This window comes from Anopheles stephensi, unplaced genomic scaffold (assembly GCF_013141755.1).
Source record: "Anopheles stephensi strain Indian unplaced genomic scaffold, UCI_ANSTEP_V1.0 ucontig95, whole genome shotgun sequence".
Taxonomy (NCBI): domain Eukaryota; kingdom Metazoa; phylum Arthropoda; class Insecta; order Diptera; family Culicidae; genus Anopheles; species Anopheles stephensi.
Window position 1 is genome coordinate 38,694 of NW_023405466.1, and position 19,820 is coordinate 58,513.

Sequence of the window (19,820 nt, forward strand, 5' to 3'; positions counted from 1 at the left end):
CAATATGTTGAATTTGAAGTAACTTTCATAGTGGTTTTGTACAGACCTTCTTGTTACACCACACTGGCCTGTTCCAAAGCGTGTTACGCCACCGCATTTGTGTGGTGTAATCAAACCGCGCGCTGTTTGGAAAAATGTGTTGATATTTTTAAAATTATCGACCAGCTGTGTAAGGGAATGATAAATAAAGTTATCGGATTCGGAAACATTCATTTGTGAATGTGTGCCAAACTAGATTGGTCCATGATTCTTCAGCAATACTGTTATCGATGGAGGCGCCTAGTACCTGTCGAACCTGTAGCATTGATAACCCTCCATCGGGACCAATGGAGATGGAGGCCAATGGAATAGGAACAAGAAAAGAATGACGTTCTTCCATATTCCAGAACAGTGATATATTTTATTTTACTGTGTTCCACATCGCATCGGTGCATTATTTTTCAATAGTACTGTCGTCGATGGAGGTGCCCAGTGCCTGTGCAGCTGAAGCATTTAAAATCCTCTATCGGGCCACCAATTGAATAGAGGCTAGGAATGATTTAGGTACTTCCAAGCATCACTAAAGTGATGTGAGGTTTTGCACGTTTTGATTTTGGAAAAGGAGTTTTATTGTTATAATTAAAACAATTTTTTTAAGTCATTTTGCTGAATAAGCATATGCTCATGCATATTTGTGAATATATATTTTGCAATGTGAAGACGACGACAGCACATCAACCGTCTTGAAAGGATCTATCCCTAGAAAATCAATAAACAGTACACAGAAAGCGTTTGAAGCGTTTCAAAATTTGAATTTACATTTCATTCAAATTTGATTTCGATTTTGATTTTTTGAAAGTCGTGCTCTGTACAGAAGTAAACTAAACGTTTGTTTCTGAAAAAGGCTAGCATTTAAGTTTCACAAAGGAAAACTTTTCAGTAAAAAAAAGTTCATCATATGTCACCTACATGACCACAGCATTAAACAGACTTCCAAATTCAATTGATAGCTTGATGATGGCTATATTTATAAAGTAACGGTTTGGTGGCGCATGCGTACGGGGGCATTTCCTCGGTAAACTCAGGTCACAAGAGACATTCCGGTGGTCGGTCGGTGGTTCGGGATTGTTAGAAAAATTCAGTCGTTTATTTTGGCCAGAAACAAAGTTATGTAAGTAACCAAAAAAACGCGAGGATAAACTGTTGCGCTGCCGAAACAATTTGCTTGACATAGCTGGTTGCGTTTCGTTGCGAGCTTGGTGGTAGCGTTTCATGTTACGGGCCAAACCCAGCTTGATCTGCGTGTGCTTCCACCGTACCGTGGTTTAGTGTCGTAAAGATTTCTCGTCGATCTTTCCTGGTTGGTAGAGCATTGGTCTATGTGTGTTTTTTTTCCTCCTTTCCGTCTCTTTCTCTTTCTCTCTCTTTCTCTCTCGCTCTTCCGTCTGCATTCGTATACCATTCTGCATTTTACTTTCATTGCTTTTAGCTTAAGTAGAATAAATAAAGTGCATCTCGAGTCACAGAAACATCTCGCTCAACATTATCACCAGTTGCTGGCGTATTGCGGTACCATTACATTTCCTATACGGAGTAGTTTTCATAATTCGTGCAAAAACAGAACCACCCTTGAAAAGTTTTGCATTGATTCCATCTGTGGTAAAAAAAAGAAGGTTCGACCGACCGATGCTGGACTAAAATTGGATTAAATTGGATTGGCTGGTTGGACTGTTTGCAAATGTTTCAGATAGAGTGTAGTTTGTGCAAGCCTAGCCTAGAGGACACTCATTGTTGAGTTAGAAACAAGATTTTCATCGGTCGTCTCGAACGGGATGTAGAAAGTACGGAAAAAGCATAACAATTCTATTCTCTTGTTGTAGTGAATATCAAACTGGCTCATCAGTTCTGGTTCTCGTTTCCGCCGCCAGGGGCGTCTGGTGGGAGTTCTTCAAGTAAGTTAAACCCCAAATAAGCAATGAAACACTTGAATAGATTTAATTTAATTAAATACCAATCTGGTGAACCATGGCGGTGCAAACTAATGTTCGCATATTATTGCTTTAAACTTCATTCGTGTGACCATTCGCGTACAAACAGGGCAAGCGGACGAAGAAAAGGCCAAGGAACGGCAGAAAAATGAATCCTCGGATCGGGAACAGCACCACAAGCAACAGAAGCTCGACGCCGCGAATTGCAAGGTACGCCCTCAACAGGTGCCTTAAACAGCCATTTCGAGTGTACAATCTCTGCATTTGCATTCGTTCCATTCCACAGCGGGAAGCTCGGGAAATAAGGCAGCTCGACAACGAACTGTTGAATCAACGTAGAGCACAGGAAAGGGAACGGCAGGCACAGCTAGGTTCCGAGCGACAGGCAGCAGCATTGGCGGCGGCTACGACCGGTGGTCCAGTTGGTACTACATCACCACCACCGCCACCACCACTAGCCTCTTCGACCAGCTCGGGTGACAAGAGCTTCCGCCAAAGTGAGCCATTTTACGCGGAAAGCAGCATTTCGACGACACCCGGGCGAACGCCACCAACCACTATAGCGGAGGAGAAGTCCCCCGTCACGGCCGGTGTCAAGACGCCACTTCTCGAGGACGCACCGTTCGAAGGCACGAACCTAACGCTCATGGAAACGTTGCAAACTAGCACGACAGCAGTAACGCCGAAGGAGGTAATTTATGATACTCGCTGCTTGTTTTTGCATTTCCGGTCAACGCTCGTACAGGTGCACAAACAGGTTGGCTGGCACAACACACCTGTTGGCAAGTTTGCACAAACCTTTTTGGAGCTGCCTCCACAGCTATATATACGCGTACGTGGATACCGACCCTCCCAGCTCATCGTGGTATAATGTCATACGAATGTAGCACGTCAGTTTTGTTGAAAATTTTTAAACGCTTGTGCTGCCTTTTTTTTCTTCTTCGGAAAAGTCAAACATTTCGGGCAAATGTGCCTGTTTGTGTATGTGTGTGTGTGTCTATGTGTACATTGCTGCCCTTTTGTCTCCGCCAGCGAACATTGGTGCCAGTCGTTATCGTTTTGCAAAATATTGGCACTACGCCAAATCTCTCAATTATGCAAACGGCCGTTTTGCTCCGTCTTGCTTTCTCTAGAGAAAGCGGGGCGAGTTTCGGGAACCGGGTCGGAGGGGCTTTTAAAAGCGATTATACGTGTCAGCACGGAATAGCTAATCGATATTGATCTGACCGTCAAGCCTGCACTGCCAAACCGATGTGCGAAAGTGAGCGGTAAACGAAGCAACAAAACGTAAAAAAGAAACCAAAATCAATTATTTTTGACCCTTCAATGCTCAACCGCACTTTTGTATGTGAGTTTTCGAGCAAAAGAAATGCATAGAATCGCAAAGTATGATGTTTTTTAAATGTTTCATTGTCAAACATGTTAAGTTAATTACAATTTAGCTTAGTTGTACTATGAATTATATTACGGAATTTCAGATAAGAAAAATGAAGAAAAACAAGGCTTTATCGGCTAGTAACTTTATCGTTATTTAACATTGATCCAAGGGACAGAGCACTCCTGTACCTAATATTGAAGAATATCCGAGAATGCGACCCCGGCATTCACACGGCAGGACCGGTGTTCAAATCCCATTCCATCCCAATGAGGACTGGTATCAAACGTGTATAATTTAGTTTTCATCTTCTTCTTCCTTGACACTACAATCTCGAGAGGTATCGGGGCTGCCATTTCTGGCTTTCTGTGCCAGAAATTATACCCGTAGGAAAGTAGTCAGCCCTACGTACGGGGAGGCGGCCTGGATGAGATTTGAACCCTGCCATGTGAAGACCCGCGCCGTTTTCACCTCTGCCACCGGACCGCCCCAAAAGAGATCGTTAAGCCAAGAAGAACAAGATCCTGCAACAGATAAACATTGAATAAGCGGTCATTCATGTCTGAGACATAGCCGTCCATGTGAAAAATTTAAAAAGCTACCAACGGACCGTAGTAGTTTCCTAAATAATTATTTTGGCAAACTTCTTTTGGAAGATCAAAGTGACAAACTGATCGTCTAGGCACAGAAAGAGCTGGAAACTTGTGAAAAAAGTAAGATAACTTTGGCTAAGATTTCATACAACTGCCTTAGGACCACTCGATAATCAATGATACTATATGCGTACAATGATAGTTGAGTCTATGTACTCGAGCAAAATTTAAGGGTACTCAGGCTGAGCGACTGCTTCTTTTGCAGACTCACAAAGAACCTGTCTTTCAGTCAGGTTACAAAATTCAATCCGTTTAGGGCCTCCAAGGGTATTAACAGGCTACTGACCACTATTCAAAATTTGTTTACTTGGTACTTGCTATTAGCAGATTATCCACCGATCTGGATCCAATAGACTCGATACACGGTTGTCTGCCGTGGGAAAGGCTGTAGCCGTACTACCAATAAGCCTTGCGTACCATCAGCTTTGTCTTAACGCTAAACAGAGCAATGTATAATTACATTTAAATGTTTCCGTATTTTCTCTATTGCAGGAAGAACAACGCAATACTGGCCTTGCCGCAGCAGCAACTTCGCATAAAGCACCGCAGGAAAAAGCACTTCCCGATACATCGCACCTGCAAGACTTTCCCAAAGGCCGACAGGACTCGACGGAAAGCGAAATTTCGACAATATACTCTCAGTCACAATCGGATGCCTGCCACAAGATGATGTATGTTACCATTATATTTCCCCATCGCAATTGTTTGAAGGCTTCAAACAAACCCAATTGCTTCACTTTGACCGGCTTTGTCGTACGTCACAGATACGAATTTGGGTTACATTTGGGGGGACTATCTAGTAGGAACATTACTTCTCCATGGATGTATAAATTTGAAGGGTGGAACATTTGTGAATGGACTACCGATAGAATTTAATGGATCTTATTCGGTATCTTCCAATGCCGCAACTGGAAGCTTTCATTTCCGCTCAAGCTCACACACCGTCGTCAGGCTGCATTTCCGCCCAGAAGAGTTTGGTGCAATGTTCATTCAAGTGTGAGTGTGCGTGAGTGCGTGTGTGTGTCTGTTGTACGAAGAAATTTACTCTCCTGGTTTGTTCGCGGGGGAGAAAAGCATCGAAAAGGACAGCAATAGCGTTGGAAGTGAAATGGAACAATTGCAAAACCCTCTCTCTCTCTCACACTCTTTCTCTCGCGACGGCTGTGTTTTCCAGCTCGATGCAGAGATTATAGCAGTGGAGCACACCAGTAGGCCAGCAGAGAACGCGATGAAATAAACATTATGGGACAGAAAATTCAATGCGTTCGCAACCGTCGTATTGCCGCAACGTCGTGTCGTGTTTAGCTTCCGTCTTCTTATGAAGTGTTATGTAAAAGTGTATTAAATTATTATTTATTTCGTTCCGGTTTGGTGTCTAGTGGTCAATTACTCGAACGTGTTCAGTGTACGAGTGTCTGTGCGTGCATGTGTGTGTCTATACGTGTGTATGTGTGTGCGTGCGTGTGTCCGTGCATATATGTTCAATTATTTAATTGATCCAGTATTCCGTCGTTAACGTGCGGCAGGCTAAAGTGCAAAAGCGGTCCTATGTATGAAAGTGAAGCGTTAGTAGAAAAAGTACACGCAGCATGGTGAGCTAACGACAATGACAACGACAACGTCGACGTCGACGTCGGTGGCCGATAGAGCAGCCGTTGGGGATTGGAGGAGGAGTAGGAGCAGAAGGAGCACCAGCAGTAAATGATTGTTTGCTCGATCCGCTTCACATTTGGTCGGGCGTTAAAGCAAATGAAGCACGCGCGGGCCCAGGATATCCTTTGTTGTTACATAAGCATAATTATCCTTAAGTTATTCATAGCCCCCCGTAGACCTGCAACGGAAATCGATGCGGTTGCTGCCACGTGTGTGCGTGTGTGCGATACGGTGCGTGTTTCCAGAAGTAGCACCATGAAATAGCAGTGACGTGGTGCGAAAAATCCATTTTAAATTCACAATGTCCTTCACCCGCAAAACGGATGGTGATTGTGCGGTTTTTTGCCCCCCAATGCTTGGAGGCACAAAAAGAAAAACGTCACGATGCGAGCAAGTGTTCTATGGAAAGTTAGCCCGTGAGTGAGACAACCTGAGCGCAATGCTGCTGGCGACAAGGATATTTTCTTCCGGAGTCCGGATTTGTGGAGGTGCAGATGCCCTACTCAAAACAAAATCGGTTCCTGCACGGCAGAAAACGGCAGAACAGATAAAAAGAAACCCCGATCTCAAAAAGAACCGCAAGATAAAAATCACAAAGCCAGCACGTTTTAGGCTGGCTCTCAGTTTAGTGGATTTCCCCATTTTATCCTTTTTGATTTTCCCGCTCTTGCTCTTGCCACGCTCTCTCTCTCACTCTCGCTCGCTCTCTCGCTCTCACTAACGCCATCGTGGTTTAATTTCCAAATCAAATACTGCCGTAGTGTTAGCAAACATCCTGCTTGCTCGCTCTCGCCACACTCATCTCTTTCCTGGGTTAGTGTCTCCCTTTCTGCTTTTGTCCATCCGTGCGTGCTCCCGTGTGCTCCCATTCATTCATAATAATCTCTCGTCCGGTGTTGGCTTGCATCTCTTTTATCATCTCGTGCCGCCCAATGCCACCTTGTCTCGCGGTGCTTTATAGTAGCTTCGGCAACCAGAGCACACTAAGTTTGTCACTCTTGCCCTAAGGCCGCCAGTCGGCAAGCATGCGATCTGGGACTTTTCGTTCGGGCGAAAAGGTTCTTCCGTCGCGCTTCGAAAAGTAGTGCAGTTTTACTCGTATGCGACACTTTCTGGCTCCTTGGCTTCTGCAGTGGTGTGCTTTTTTGCAGCGGATCCAGCTCGCACCACCACCAGACGAGACAAAATCTGCTGGTGTGTCCCCGGTACGCGGTCGCCTCCTCCGAACCACCTTCGCCGTCCACCCTCCGTACGCACGAAGGCAGGGGGTTTGTGAGTGCGTTTGTGAATGTTTGTGTTAATTTCGTGAAATTAGTTCGACCGGAGTGCGATGCGGACGCGGCACGGTTAAGCTCACTGCCGCCAGAACCTCACTAACCAACCCCGTCGTCGTCATCGTCATCAGCAGCAGCAGCTTCCCCATCGGCCAACCTGCCTGCCCCGACGTCGTCGTAGTCGTGGTCGTTGTCTTCGTTGTCACCAGCCACCAGCCACCAGCGCCGTCAAAGTCAGTGTCAGTCCAATTCTTCTTTGTACCTCTTCTTGATCGCCCTAGGCACTACGATAAGTGAAGTTTGGTGGAAAAAGGCATTTTGTAGGCAAAAAAGGACATTTCCGGTATGTCGATCGTGTTATGTAATGTTGCTTCAAAAACTAATAACGACAATAACGTTAACAATGACAATATTAGTGAGGATTCAAATCCGGTCACAATCTACAGGTACCAATTCCAACAAAAAAGGGGGTTTGTCGCGGGTATGCGTGCATTACCAGCGGGAGGGTGCCAGTGGCCAGCCAATGTGCTGCTTCACTTACGTGCGTGCGTGCGTGCTTTTGGCTGGGCAAAACGGGTGCTTTTGGCTGGCCGCAAGATAGCATAATGAAAAACAGGACACATGGGTTTTTTTCCGCTAATTGAGCAGAACGAAACGCAAGAGCACACGGGCAATAAAATGCCTGGCCTGGCCTAGCATAACTACCAGACGGCAGGCAGCTTTGGTAGAACCGTGGAAGAAAAAATCGGGCGGATTTTCGTACTCGGCCGAAATCAAAGTTGACAAAAATGTTGGGTCATGGGAGTGAATTCTCATCATTTTCGTTACCTTCCGTTTATAATTAGATATGCTAAGCCGTGGCTGTTAGTGTACGGTAGCATCGGTATGGTTAATATTAGCTGCCGCGCTAGAGCGGTTGATTTTCGGTTTGGCCGAATGTGTTTTACTGCGCCTGTAGCTACGTTACTGTTGCGTCTGCCGGATCGAGATTGTACATTTTGCCCGTGCCTCTCCGGTGCTGCCGTTGACTTGCGGGTAGATCAAAACGGGCATGCCGTTTTTCAGCTGCCTACAGTTTTCCTAAAACATGTGAAAAGATCGATCGTTATCGATAACGGCCAATAGTTTCGACTTTGTATCCCGAAAGTGGGGAAATATTGAACGCGGGCACGTTCACACTTTTAATTGCCAATACTCGAAACCAATTTCGCCCTTTGATGCCCTTTTTTGCTTTTGCTTCCTTCTCCCCTTGGTTTCTTCCCCCTGGCGAAAGGGGAAAAAACTACCCGAGAAACGAAAACAAGAATCGAAAGTAATTAAACTGACCTCTGGTCTACTACATCCATCGCATTCACGCCCTTAATACGATCTTAGCCGGTTACGTACCGTACTTAATTATTAGAGCAACAGTAATTAATTAACTTCTTTTCCGTGACCCAATCCATCCCGACGCTCCTGTGGGTTTTGCCCCGGTTCCTACGTAACTCCTCATTCTCTCTCCCTGCCCCCTCTCCCCACCTCTCCAACGATCATCACCTCATTGCAGGTGCCGTGCTCCCATAGCTTCACTAGATTGCATGGAGGAATTTAGTGGCACGACTGCTCAGCTAGATTTTGGTAAGTGAAGCACAGGCCCCCGGAGCAGCAATACTATTTTTACGTAAACAATATTTTATCCGCTGTCAATCACACGCCCCAGGTCGTTCCACAAGTTTGGGGTCCAATCCGGCCATACAAATACGCAGCAATGCAACGACGACGCCCGGTTTGCGCTACAAAAATCTCGGCAAGAGTGGCCTGCGCGTCTCGAACGTCGGCCTCGGCACATGGCCCATCTTTTCGCCGGGCGTTTCCGAGGAGCAGGCGGAAGCAATCCTGCGTCTGGCCGTCGATAGCGGAATCAATTTATTTGACCTTTCCGAGGCGCATTCAGGTAGGCGTAGCGAGGGATAAAAGCCCCCGATGGCGGAAATATCTTTAAACCATATGCCTATCGCCTTGCCTCTACGCCCCCTCCACAGGTACACGTGCGGAAATAGAGCTGGGAAAGATCATTCAAAAGGCAGGATGGAAGCGAACCAGCTTCGTCATAACAACAAAAATTTATTGGAGCACAAAGTAAGAGCCGGCAAGCGGACATTTCGGTGCACCGTTTCGCAGATGAGTGCGTGCATGGAGATCTATTTTTAATATTTTCCACCGCCGTGTTTTAATCTTTTGCCAGATCCGAGGAGCGAGGATTATCGAGAAAACACATCATCGAAAGTGTCCAAGCGAGCCTGCAAAGGTTGCAGCTGCCATACATCGACGTCATACTGGTACACAAGGCGGATTCTATGTGTCCGATGGAAGGTTAGTGTTTAGTGGCCGAACACGCTGAAAAAAAACAACCAACAAACGCAACTAATGCTCTCGTAATTATGATTTGCCACAGAGATTGTGCGGGCCATGAATTACGTCATATCGCAGGGATGGTCCATGTACTGGGGAACTGCACGGTGGTCACCCGTAGAGGTAAGGTTTTGAGAAGAAGAAAAAAAAACGTTCCAATCTAACTCTTATCCCTCACGGTACACTTTCTGTTTGTGGCACAGATCATGGAAGCCTACACCAACTGCCGGCAGTTTAACTGTGTGACCCCGATCGTGGAACAGTCGGAGTATCATATGTTCTGTCGCGAGAAGGCGGAGCTCTACCTGCCGGAGATGTACAACAAGATTGGCGTCGGGTTTATGGCTTGGGGCCCACTGTCCATGTGCTTGGGCGATGCGCAGAACGGCGAGAAGCTCTGGATACCGAAGGGATCGCTCAAGAGCAAAAGCCAAAGCTACTCCTGGATCGAGGATGAAGTAAACAAAGAAGTAAGTGCACGACCGATCGATCAGACCGCACTGTAGCGTACATATCTGTGTTCCTTTCTTTCTATTTTCCGTCCATCTGGCGGTTATGTTGCATTTGCGCAAGGATCTGCAGGACGAAGCACGCCGGCTGTACGACAAAGCGCGGGACATCAGCAATCTGGCGGAAAAGCTGGGCTGCAACGCGGTGCAGCTATCAATTGCGTGGTCGCTTAAGCACGAGCCGGTACAATGTTTGCTGCTCGGTGCAACCTCCCCGGAACAACTCCATCAAAGCCTGCAAGCGCTACAGGTAAGCTTTGGTAAACTTGGAACTTGATGGATGAGTCTCCCAACCTGTGTGTTGAGATGGTTTAGACGAGAAATCATAGTACGTGTTTCGAATTGAGCGTCGCTGCTAACAGATCGATCGATTTTCGGTGATATTTTGCAGTTACTGCCACGGCTGTCGACCGGTGTGATGCTGGAAATAGAACGCATCCTCGAAAACAAACCGGTGCGTCCACCGCCGATATCTACGCTTGCGCTTCGGTGACAATCAGCCTGCCCCCCGGGGCCTCCTAGCGAAAGCGGAGTTCCGTGTGGGGCAGAATCGCCTAAAGAGGAAGACATCAGCATGGGTGAGGAGCAGAAAGAATCGCAAAAGATTAGCTTCTGCGAAATTCAGTGACAAAACGAGAATTTAGTAACCAGTAACCAATTTGTAAACGTCGTCACTAGTGTTACGGAACGTAGCTCAGCACTAACGCTTCAAGACTGCTGCCATACGCCCTCAGCACAGCAGCAGCAGCAGCAACAGCAGCAACAGAGCATGCAACCACGTCAGCAGCAAATGCACCAACCGTACCATCCGCACCAGTCGCAGCAGTCCCAGCATCAGCAGCATCAACAGCATCAGCAGCGTCAGCAGCGTAGTGTTCAACAGCAGCGAATGCAAAAGCAGCTTGTAAGGCACCCAAAGCTGTGGCGGCAGCGGCAGGAGAGAAGCGTGCTGAAGCCGAGCCTGCTAAGCCTGGAGTCGCTGAGCGTTAGCTTGGAGAGTCTCTTCTACGATCAGGCTGGTTTAGATAGCAAATTTAACAATTCCTCCACGGCCACCGGTACGATGCAGTCGACAAGCAGTACCATTAGCACTACCAGCGGTGTAACTGGGATCGGCGAGGAAAAGCAGCAACAGCAGCAGCAGGCACACCAATTAGTAGATTGCTTAAAGTCAATTGACCACACGTTGATGGGTGAGAAGAAGATTAGGTATAAGATTTCGTGCAGCTTCAAATCGTTGGACAGCAATTGCAAATCGCTGTTCAACTTTCTGCGCGGCAAAGGCACCGCGAACGGGGTCGCACCGGCCAAGTCGAAGTCGGTGTCGGGAGATTGTGAAGCAGTTGCGGCACCTGCTGCCAACGCCCTGGTCGTACATCACCAGCCACCGGGACACGGTGTTCGCATGCTGCTGAACCGGAAGCTGTTCAGTGATCGCCGGGACAGTGTGCTGCTTGCACCGTGCATTAATGTGGCGGAGAGTTAAGCGGCGCGACTAGGCGCACTCCAAGGGTCATGGGAACCTGCGTTACGTTACGGGGCTCTTGTATGACGCCTGGCTCAATCCTCAAAGCAATCGAACGCAATTTACTTTGTGTTTCGCCAAATGAAGACAACAACAAAAAGGGACGACAGGGACACACACGTACGTGTGGGTTTCGCTGGTAAAGTTTATACGCAACTTCAGAAGAGAGACAGCACTATTGTTTACGAAGCGCTTTGTTTATTGCTTCTGGTAAACATTGTCCGAGTTATGGGAACAAGGCGAAATATGCAATTGAAACCAAACACAAACACACACACAGACACACAAGTTGTTAACGTCTATACTTATGATGTTAAAATTCTAATAATGTAATAATCACACACACACACACACACACACACACACACACACACACACACACACACACACACACACAACAAGACGCGTTGTCCGCGAAAGAAGATATTGTGCGGCGGCAAATGTTTGGAGGGAGAATATCTCAGCCATATACTAAACGTAAGCTTTCTGTACAGAACAGATTGAAAAAAAACATACACACACAAACATCGTTGCGTCGAAGCAGATGACTTTGAGAGAGTAGCATAAAGTATAGCTAGTAGCAGCGGATATTGTAAACGCGATTATTTTATTCAACGTATTAGCACGACGAGATTAATGGCATACAAATCGATTCTACTTCTAACGAAAGCCTATACCAGTAGAGGGAACTGCAACAACACGTTTCAAACACTCACGCACTATCTACTATATACTATAGATATTGTACTCGTACTTCGTTATAATATGTTGCTTCCGAATCTGCTACGAAAGGCTCGTGATTGATAAAACATATAAGCGGAAAACAACAACAACAACAACAACAAACATTGGACACAAGATGGCGGATTGGGTCACAAAACCCTCCCGCGGAAGAAGTACTACGTTGTGAGAATACCGAATACCGAAACCACTGCTCGACAGCTCGGAAACCCAGCCTTTACACGACGCAGCTCAGAGGCGTGCAACACCGCGAACGTGAAACGGTGAAAATGGACGAGTGAAAAGTGAAACAGTAAACTGAAACAACAATCACACACTGACCGCAAAACAGCAAAACGTTACCATGCGAACACAGAGAACACATTCGTTCAGTCCCTGTCTGCCTAACAGCACTACTATTGAAAGCAATTTTTAAATCCGCAGCATATCATCATCATTAGTTAGGATGGGAAGCAATTATGAGTGCGAAAATGGGAAGCCGGATGGGTTTTTGCATTTAATATGCCTGTGTTTTCTGTTCCGTCGCGTTTGGCTTTCAGTTTGCCTAGATAATTATACCATTCACGTCAGTTTGCAACAGTCATACGTTTCTGAGCACTCCTGTTGAAAGCGCGATAGGAAACGTCGTACACCAGCACATACACTATTAAAACATTGCTCACATTGTGCAGCAGAACGATAAGTTAGAAGAAAATGCGTGCTCATGTAAAGTTAAAAAACATACACACATACACACACACACACACACACACGACTTAGATTTCTACCGTATCCGACAGAAACCGAATTCAAGAAACTCCCAAAGAAAAGTTAAATAAGCCGCGATAACCATTAAGCAAGCCAGCAAGCAGGCCATACCTGTCCAGCACTGGTGACTGGTGATGCTGATTGCAGCTAGAAACGAAAAAATCAAACGTAGAGGAACTCGAAATCCGTTTTGCCAATCTCAGAATAGCCGAGCAGCAGCAGCAGCAGCCTAAGGTGATTTTTACAAGCAGCAAGCTAATCAAGCCGGAATATCGATTAGTTAGATAGATTACAAAGTAGATTAAGGGCTGCGAGAGTCGGGCCGAAGATTGGTAGAAACGGTTCATTGCTAGCGAGTGTGCGACACGGGTTCGTTAACTGTCAAAACTTTTCTTTCTTCAGCAGCACTTGGCCGTACGGGATGTGGATGAAACGAGCGTGATTTTATTCAAATTCGGTTCGATTGGATAGCGGCAACCCAAGGGGGGTGCTTTAACAGCATACGAGCATAAACGACGCTTTTGTAAGATGGAAGAAAGACGAGCATAACACAGACGAGGACGAGGGCTATTTGCGAAATCAAAACAATGGAAAAGCATCCGTCAAGATTGCAACTGAAGAGTGGTTGAAATGATTATTCCATCCTGATCAAGCTCTAGTTCTAGTGAAGCTCGACAAAACATACGTTACTAGTTGATCCCAGTTTTTTCTCACTGTTTATAGCGAGTGCACACGGCAGTTTAATGGGGAGTTCGAGATAAGTAACACAAAAACACAAACATGAACCGCTGATGGGCGGATACAATTTTGTGGTAAAAGTATTTCAGTACAATATAAAGCTAAACAAGAAAAAAACAAAACCACATAGTAATAAGCAAGCACCCACAGCTAAAAATCGAATAGGTAGTGAAAGTTGCGCCGAATATTGCAAGCCGTATAGAAACGAAAGGCCGCCTCTAAAGCGATGATGCAAACTTAAACCAGAAAAAAACCACACAAAAAAGAACAAAAATCCTTAAACTATAAGCAGCTAAACATTATCACCACTCGCTGGGAACTGCGCTGAGGGATTGATTGAGGGGAACGAAGAGGTGGTAAGGTAACCCCAGGTGGACAGATGTGGAGGGGGTTAAATTTTTTGCAATATCATTCTAATAGCAATGTAGTTCATCTAAGTTTAAACGTAAACGAAACCCAGCCCCCACCATTGGATCCATCTGGAGCATCTGGAACGCGGGGAGCCTGCGGAAGTGATGTTGCGACGCGACGATTTTGCAACCAACAACAAAGCTCGAGAATAATATATATATATATATTTAATGAATAGTAGTATATATACACATCTTATAACAAAACAAAAGAGATAAAAGAGAAAACATTAAAGCAAACAAACAATAATTTTACTATCTTCAGCTCTGCCAAAAGTGCATCTTTTAGAATAATTATAAATCAAAACAAACCAAAAAAGGAACATTGATGAATAAATATGGATGTGAAGGATGTGGTTTAGATCTCCCACAATGGGTGGGGCATCACACACACACACAGACACACAATCACACCAAAACATGAACAAACACACAGCAAATCCACAACCTTAATGGATAATGGATAAGTGGATAATGAAAATGAGTAAGAAACAACATAGAACAAGCAACAATATGAAAAGCTATCGCTCTCTCCCTTTCTTATGAAATGATTCTACTACTTTTGGGTAAACTCAACACAACACAACAGCAAGTACTGCAAAACACGCATCACATCTATTCATCAAGAGGGCGGCTTCGAAGGGCATCGATCGATGCAAGTAGGATAAGGCAACCGATTTAGTAAACGCTAACCAGAGTACCAGATAAGCTAAGGGCCGAATGTGTGTATGGTAGGTAGCAGCAGTACGGTGATCAGCTCTGTAGCGCATCGGCACGTGATCAAGCAAACGCAACGCAAAAGCAACAACAACAAAAAAATCCAAACAAAACCATACATTAGCGATAGTAGTAGCAAAACTAAGCAAAAAAGAAAAACAAAACTAACGACACCAATCGTAGCAATTCGAAGTGTTCGAACACGGTCAAGAAGAAGCTCGACCGACGGGATTTGCAGGCGGAACATGTAGTGAAGGAAGAGAATTGAACAAGCAAAAACAAAACCAAAAAACTGCACACAACACACACATTATTATTATACCTTATATATAAATAATATAGATATGTATGGTAGGAAAGCTAACGATGCGTATTGTTTACTATTTTGCAAGCCTTCCTATAGTACGTGGGGCACGGCAGGTTCAGGGAGCAGGAGGGGCATTCGAGCCGTTTATCGAAAAGCATCTACATACTAACTACTACATACAAAGTTCTGTTCAAACCAAGATGGAGAAGAAAAACAAAACGAAGAAAAGCGTTGTTACGACGGGGTCGCTAAATAGCTAGCTTTCTCTCTAGATAGCATATTTTATCGTTTTTGCTTTAAGCACTCTACTACAAGCCTGTCGATATTAGTGATTTTTTCAAGACACGTTATATCTATAAATTTAAACAAATGATTCAATATTTTTCATCTTTACCGCCAAACGGGCTGTAATGCGATAGATGGTAGCGGAGATTATCTATACAACTAATATGCGAAACAGAGAAGAAATGAGGGGGTGGAAAAATCGCACTGGAATGATGAGAGAAAAAAAAACACGTTAACTAGCTCTAACGCAGCGCGCTAGAATTCCAAAATCCATATACTATTAAACACACAAGAAACACACACAACAAACAACGTGAAAAAAATTGCTGGCAAAAAAAGGAACTAAAACTTACACATAAAATGAACAGCTAGTTACAATACCATTTCAAATTTTTCTTCTGATACGTGAGCGAGAGAGAGAGAGAGAGAGAGAGAGAGAGAGAGAGAAAGAGAGGGTTTAAATCTTCGCAAATGCGTACTAATAACAAAACAACCAACAAAAAAAAAAACAACACTTAACAATTGTGATAAAGAAACAAACAGAAACACTACAAAACTTGCTTGTACATCGTAATATAATGTTTACTAATTATTATTGCACACCAAGCGCAGAGAAAGCGAACAACCAACCAAAACAACCGCGAGAGTGAACGAGCAAAATAAAATAAGGAATTCTAACAAAACTTCAACGAATAAAGCAGACTCCTTCCTAGCGCGGGGGTTTTTGCTCCTTCACTTTCCCTCTTTGTTTGTTTTTTTTTTTGGTAGAATCCCTTCCCCACCAACCTTTCCTACCCTGCGTTCCGTTCGGGCGGGGTACGTTGTACATGTTCAAACAATATTCGGAATGTGTGCTTATCACAGCACACTTCCATCTGACCAACTGCAAACGTTTGAACATTCGCTCCTTAAAAACCCGCAAGCCACCCAGTTTAGCCCTTCCTAGGCTATTGCTTTTTAAACATCCTTTAAAAATCCTTTTTCGCGAATGACTTTAGGCGAGGAACAAACAAAACAACACACAGCCATTCAAGTATTGTAGTAGTACGAGCTGCAGCAGGTACATCGGACGGCAGGCTCGCTAACGACTAAGTTCCCGGTAGTCCCGCAGTAAGGAGAATTAAGAGCGAGAGCGAGAGAGAGTCAAGCGAATCCTTGATGATTGTAAGCCAGAGTCAAGCTAGGATATTTATCAAAAAACAAAAACAAAAAGGTGTATATGTATACAATCGCATATGTACACTTATGCATACAAAAAACAAAAAACACACACACACACAATTCCAGATATAGGAAGTTTCTTCTTGAATCCGAGTTTTCTAAGTTGAACGAAAAAGTTTTAGAATAACAATTATGACATCCTATTACTGCTTTAAACTTGTTGAAAATAATAAAAACCCACTTAAAAGATAAATTGTATGCTTTGCAGCGTTACTTTAAATGAACTACTAAACAAAATTGTATAACTTATTTGTAATTTACTTACTTTCTTTTAACCTGTTCCAGTAGTGTTCGATACCGATCAGGGTAAAGTGCCTTTCGTTTGGCCAATAACGTCATCACATCATCTCATGTTTGGACCACCAGTCGATGATCCTCATGGCTAAGTTTCTAATCCTTTATCCCAAGAAGCTTGGTTTAAGGAGGCATTTCCTTACCCACGGCTGCATAAAATCTCCAACAGATTCTTGATCCAGCTCTGGAACGAGCTTGCTGCGCTCCTTTACGCCTTGTACCTTATAACTTCTTCATTATGTACTTCAACCTTCCTGTATCCTTTCGGCTTTTGCCACCGTCAGGTTATCACCAGAGCTCATGTCCGTGCAGGATTATCGAGAGTTTCAGTGAGCGATATACCGTACATTTCGTGAGTTGCTGGATTTTTCTGAACCGTAAGTTGAGTTTGTTTGATTTCGCTAATCAGGTTATTATCCGAAGTTACTGTCGTTCCAGTCAACTGAAACTCTGCTTCCTAGCGAGCAATGCTTGTTATCTAGACTAACGTTTCCAGGGAGACACACATCCAAACAAATGTCTTGGGATACTTAGATGCATTTTATTCACTTTCGTAGTTTATCGTCGAACAGTTTTGACGTTTAATTGCTTTGAAACTGGGCTAAAGCCCACCCCTACCTCCAATGTAAAAGCAGCCCAGTTAAAAAGCATCCAGTTATCGATCATAGGCTGTACTTTGTCTTCGACGTGTTGATTCTCAATCCAGTCCTGTAGGAGTCACATTTCGAGTCAGATTAGAAATTTTCTTCCTTAACACTATGCCCTCGAAGGATCTCCGCTTCTGCCATTCTGAATATCTATGATACGATTTTTCTTCTAGTTGATTAGGATCAACGAACAAGAAAATAATGCTTTTCTCAAACCATTTATTGGCTCCAAATTTTGCTCTTAATATAATGTTGTGTCATCTATTATCTTAATCAACGTTATGTATGTACTTGATTACTTTAAAAAAAACAGCTTCAGAATTTTTTATATAAATAGTAGTTATTAAATGATTATACTTTTTACTTTTAAAAAGTATAATCGTACACAAATCTACATAAATTCAAACATGATTCGATTGTTGCTATTTTATGGCACAAATTAGTAGGTATGAGATCTTTGCACGTGCTTGATTCGCTTTTTGAATATCCACGTGTTTGCCCGCCATAATGTATGTCGATGTAAATCAACCGTCTTAAGTGCTATGCACCACTACCACATTATGACATCATCACCCACGTCATTTGTCTTATCGAGAGTGAGAAAAAATGGAACGATTCAGCTGCTAATTTTGTTTGCCTTATTGCAACAAAATTTAAAAAAAAAACCCAAGACAAGACACGGCTGAAAAAACCTCCCCAATGCGTTCGTTCAAACGAGTTTGTCCTCCCGTATCATGCTTATTTTTATCCCTCACGGGACTCGAGTTGTATTTTTTTTTAGTTTGATTCAACCATCACTCGCATCTACGTCATCAAAATCATTCAAAACAATTCACAACTACATACGGCTGATGCAGTGAACGTAGCGACCGAATATCCGTATACTGTATCCTTCAAATTTGCACAACGTTGGCAAAGAGCTAAGCGAGCGAGGGAATCTTTCCGGTTATTCTAAGGGGGGTGTACTGCTCGATGTGGCTGTGTGCGTCTTCCCCCTCATGATCGCATGACCGATCCTTTGCCAAAAAGATCGTTTTCAATGTTTTAAGTTCATGGGACAGGTTTGGACAGCAGCTGTGGTGCTGATGATCCTCACAACGATCGTGTCACTTACTGGTGCGGGACAGACCGACCGAATGTACGGATCGCCGAACGTTATGAACCGTGCATGTTTGTTGGTGAACAAAACGTAGCGTCAGTGAATTCGATTTTTCAGTGAATTCGATTGGTGCGATCACGTGATTGTGCCTCTTTCCGTGTATCTCCCTTAACAAACCAACTGAACCAATGTCGGCATTTGCGCAATGGATTAAACGCTATCCCGTCGTTCGCGGCATGATCACGTACAGTTTACTATGGCCAACGGGATGTTTGATTCAGCAAAAATTGTCCGGCAAACAGTTAAGTAAGTGATCAGTGTCCAATCAGTCATCGCCGCCACAGACAGATTCCTCATCCTTGTGTGTGCGTGTTTGTTTTCACTCGACTTCCTCGTCCAATTCCACAGATGAAATCGATTGGCACAAGTGTTGGCGGTTCTTCTTTTACGGTGGGTTCATCGTTGCTCCGTCGCTGTACTGTTGGATACGGGTGGCTTCCATCATGTGGCCGCAACAGAATCTAAAATCGGCCATTGCCAAGGTCAGTAGCGTTCGTTGCGCTCGCACACCATCATAGCACGTTCCTCGTGGCATGTGTAATTTCTTTTTCTGTTTTCCCATTGACTGCATTTACCCAGGCTTTGACGGAGCAAATCAGCTACACGCCCATGGCAATGACGGCATTCTACTTCAGTATGAGCCTGCTGGAGTCCAAAACGGTCGAGGAGTCACTCAACGAAGTACGGGTTAAACTGTTTCCAACGTACAAGGTTAGTTCGGGCGCGAATAAACGGTGTGCGGTTTAAAGCAATGCCTTTTCGTTCTACTGTTCCACAGGTTGCACTATGCATCTGGCCATTTGTACAAACATTCAACTTCTCCGTAGTTCCTGAGAAGAATCGCGTCCCCTTCGTTAGTATGTGCAGTCTGCTTTGGACGATATTTTTAGCTTACATGAAACAAAAAGAACAGAAGGAGCTTGAGGCTGGAATATTTGTAAAGTAAGGTTAAAGTGTTTAGTTTGTGTTTAGAGAGAGAGCACCCACAATTGTAGTATACTTAAGATGAACAGATCCCACCAATATTCATTCATATTATAGAATAAATAAAAATAGTAATAAATACAACTCTTCTTCCCAGTTCGTTTACAACTCAACCGTAAGAAATATTTGATTCGCGCGGTAATCAGCGCCACCTATGTATGACATTACGAACTAACACAATCCACGGACCGTTAAGGGTTAAGCTCGTGTTGTCAATTCGCCG

The 19,820-nt window shown here is 44.3% G+C and overlaps 2 protein-coding genes across 7 annotated transcripts; both read left to right on the plus strand.

The window, feature by feature from the left end:
• The first annotated feature begins 1,404 nt into the window (after positions 1-1,404).
• Positions 1,405-16,706, plus strand: LOC118517343 (voltage-gated potassium channel subunit beta-2-like). 6 transcript variants are annotated; one of them, XM_036063329.1, is made up of 13 exons: positions 1,405-1,548; positions 1,860-1,931; positions 2,077-2,177; positions 2,254-2,658; positions 4,488-4,666; positions 8,469-8,539; positions 8,622-8,855; positions 8,944-9,040; positions 9,147-9,274; positions 9,357-9,436; positions 9,517-9,783; positions 9,887-10,072; positions 10,214-16,706. In XM_036063329.1, exons 4-13 carry the CDS (start codon positions 2,614-2,616, stop codon positions 10,313-10,315), a joined length of 1,389 nt encoding a protein of 462 aa, XP_035919222.1. In that variant the 5' UTR covers positions 1,405-1,548; positions 1,860-1,931; positions 2,077-2,177; positions 2,254-2,613; the 3' UTR covers positions 10,316-16,706. The 6 variants fall into 6 exon arrangements, with proteins under 6 accessions (XP_035919222.1, XP_035919223.1, XP_035919221.1 ...); XM_036063330.1 differs by having other exon boundaries at positions 9,896-10,072; XM_036063328.1 differs by having other exon boundaries at positions 9,517-9,771; positions 9,863-10,072.
• A 1,746-nt stretch (positions 16,707-18,452) lies between these two features.
• On the plus strand, positions 18,453-19,710 carry LOC118517335 (mpv17-like protein). The gene is made up of 4 exons (XM_036063319.1): positions 18,453-18,859; positions 18,962-19,095; positions 19,193-19,324; positions 19,392-19,710. The coding sequence occupies exons 1-4, from the start codon at positions 18,742-18,744 to the stop codon at positions 19,557-19,559; spliced, it is 552 nt and encodes a 183-aa protein (XP_035919212.1). The 5' UTR covers positions 18,453-18,741; the 3' UTR covers positions 19,560-19,710.
• The last annotated feature ends 110 nt before the right edge of the window (positions 19,711-19,820 follow it).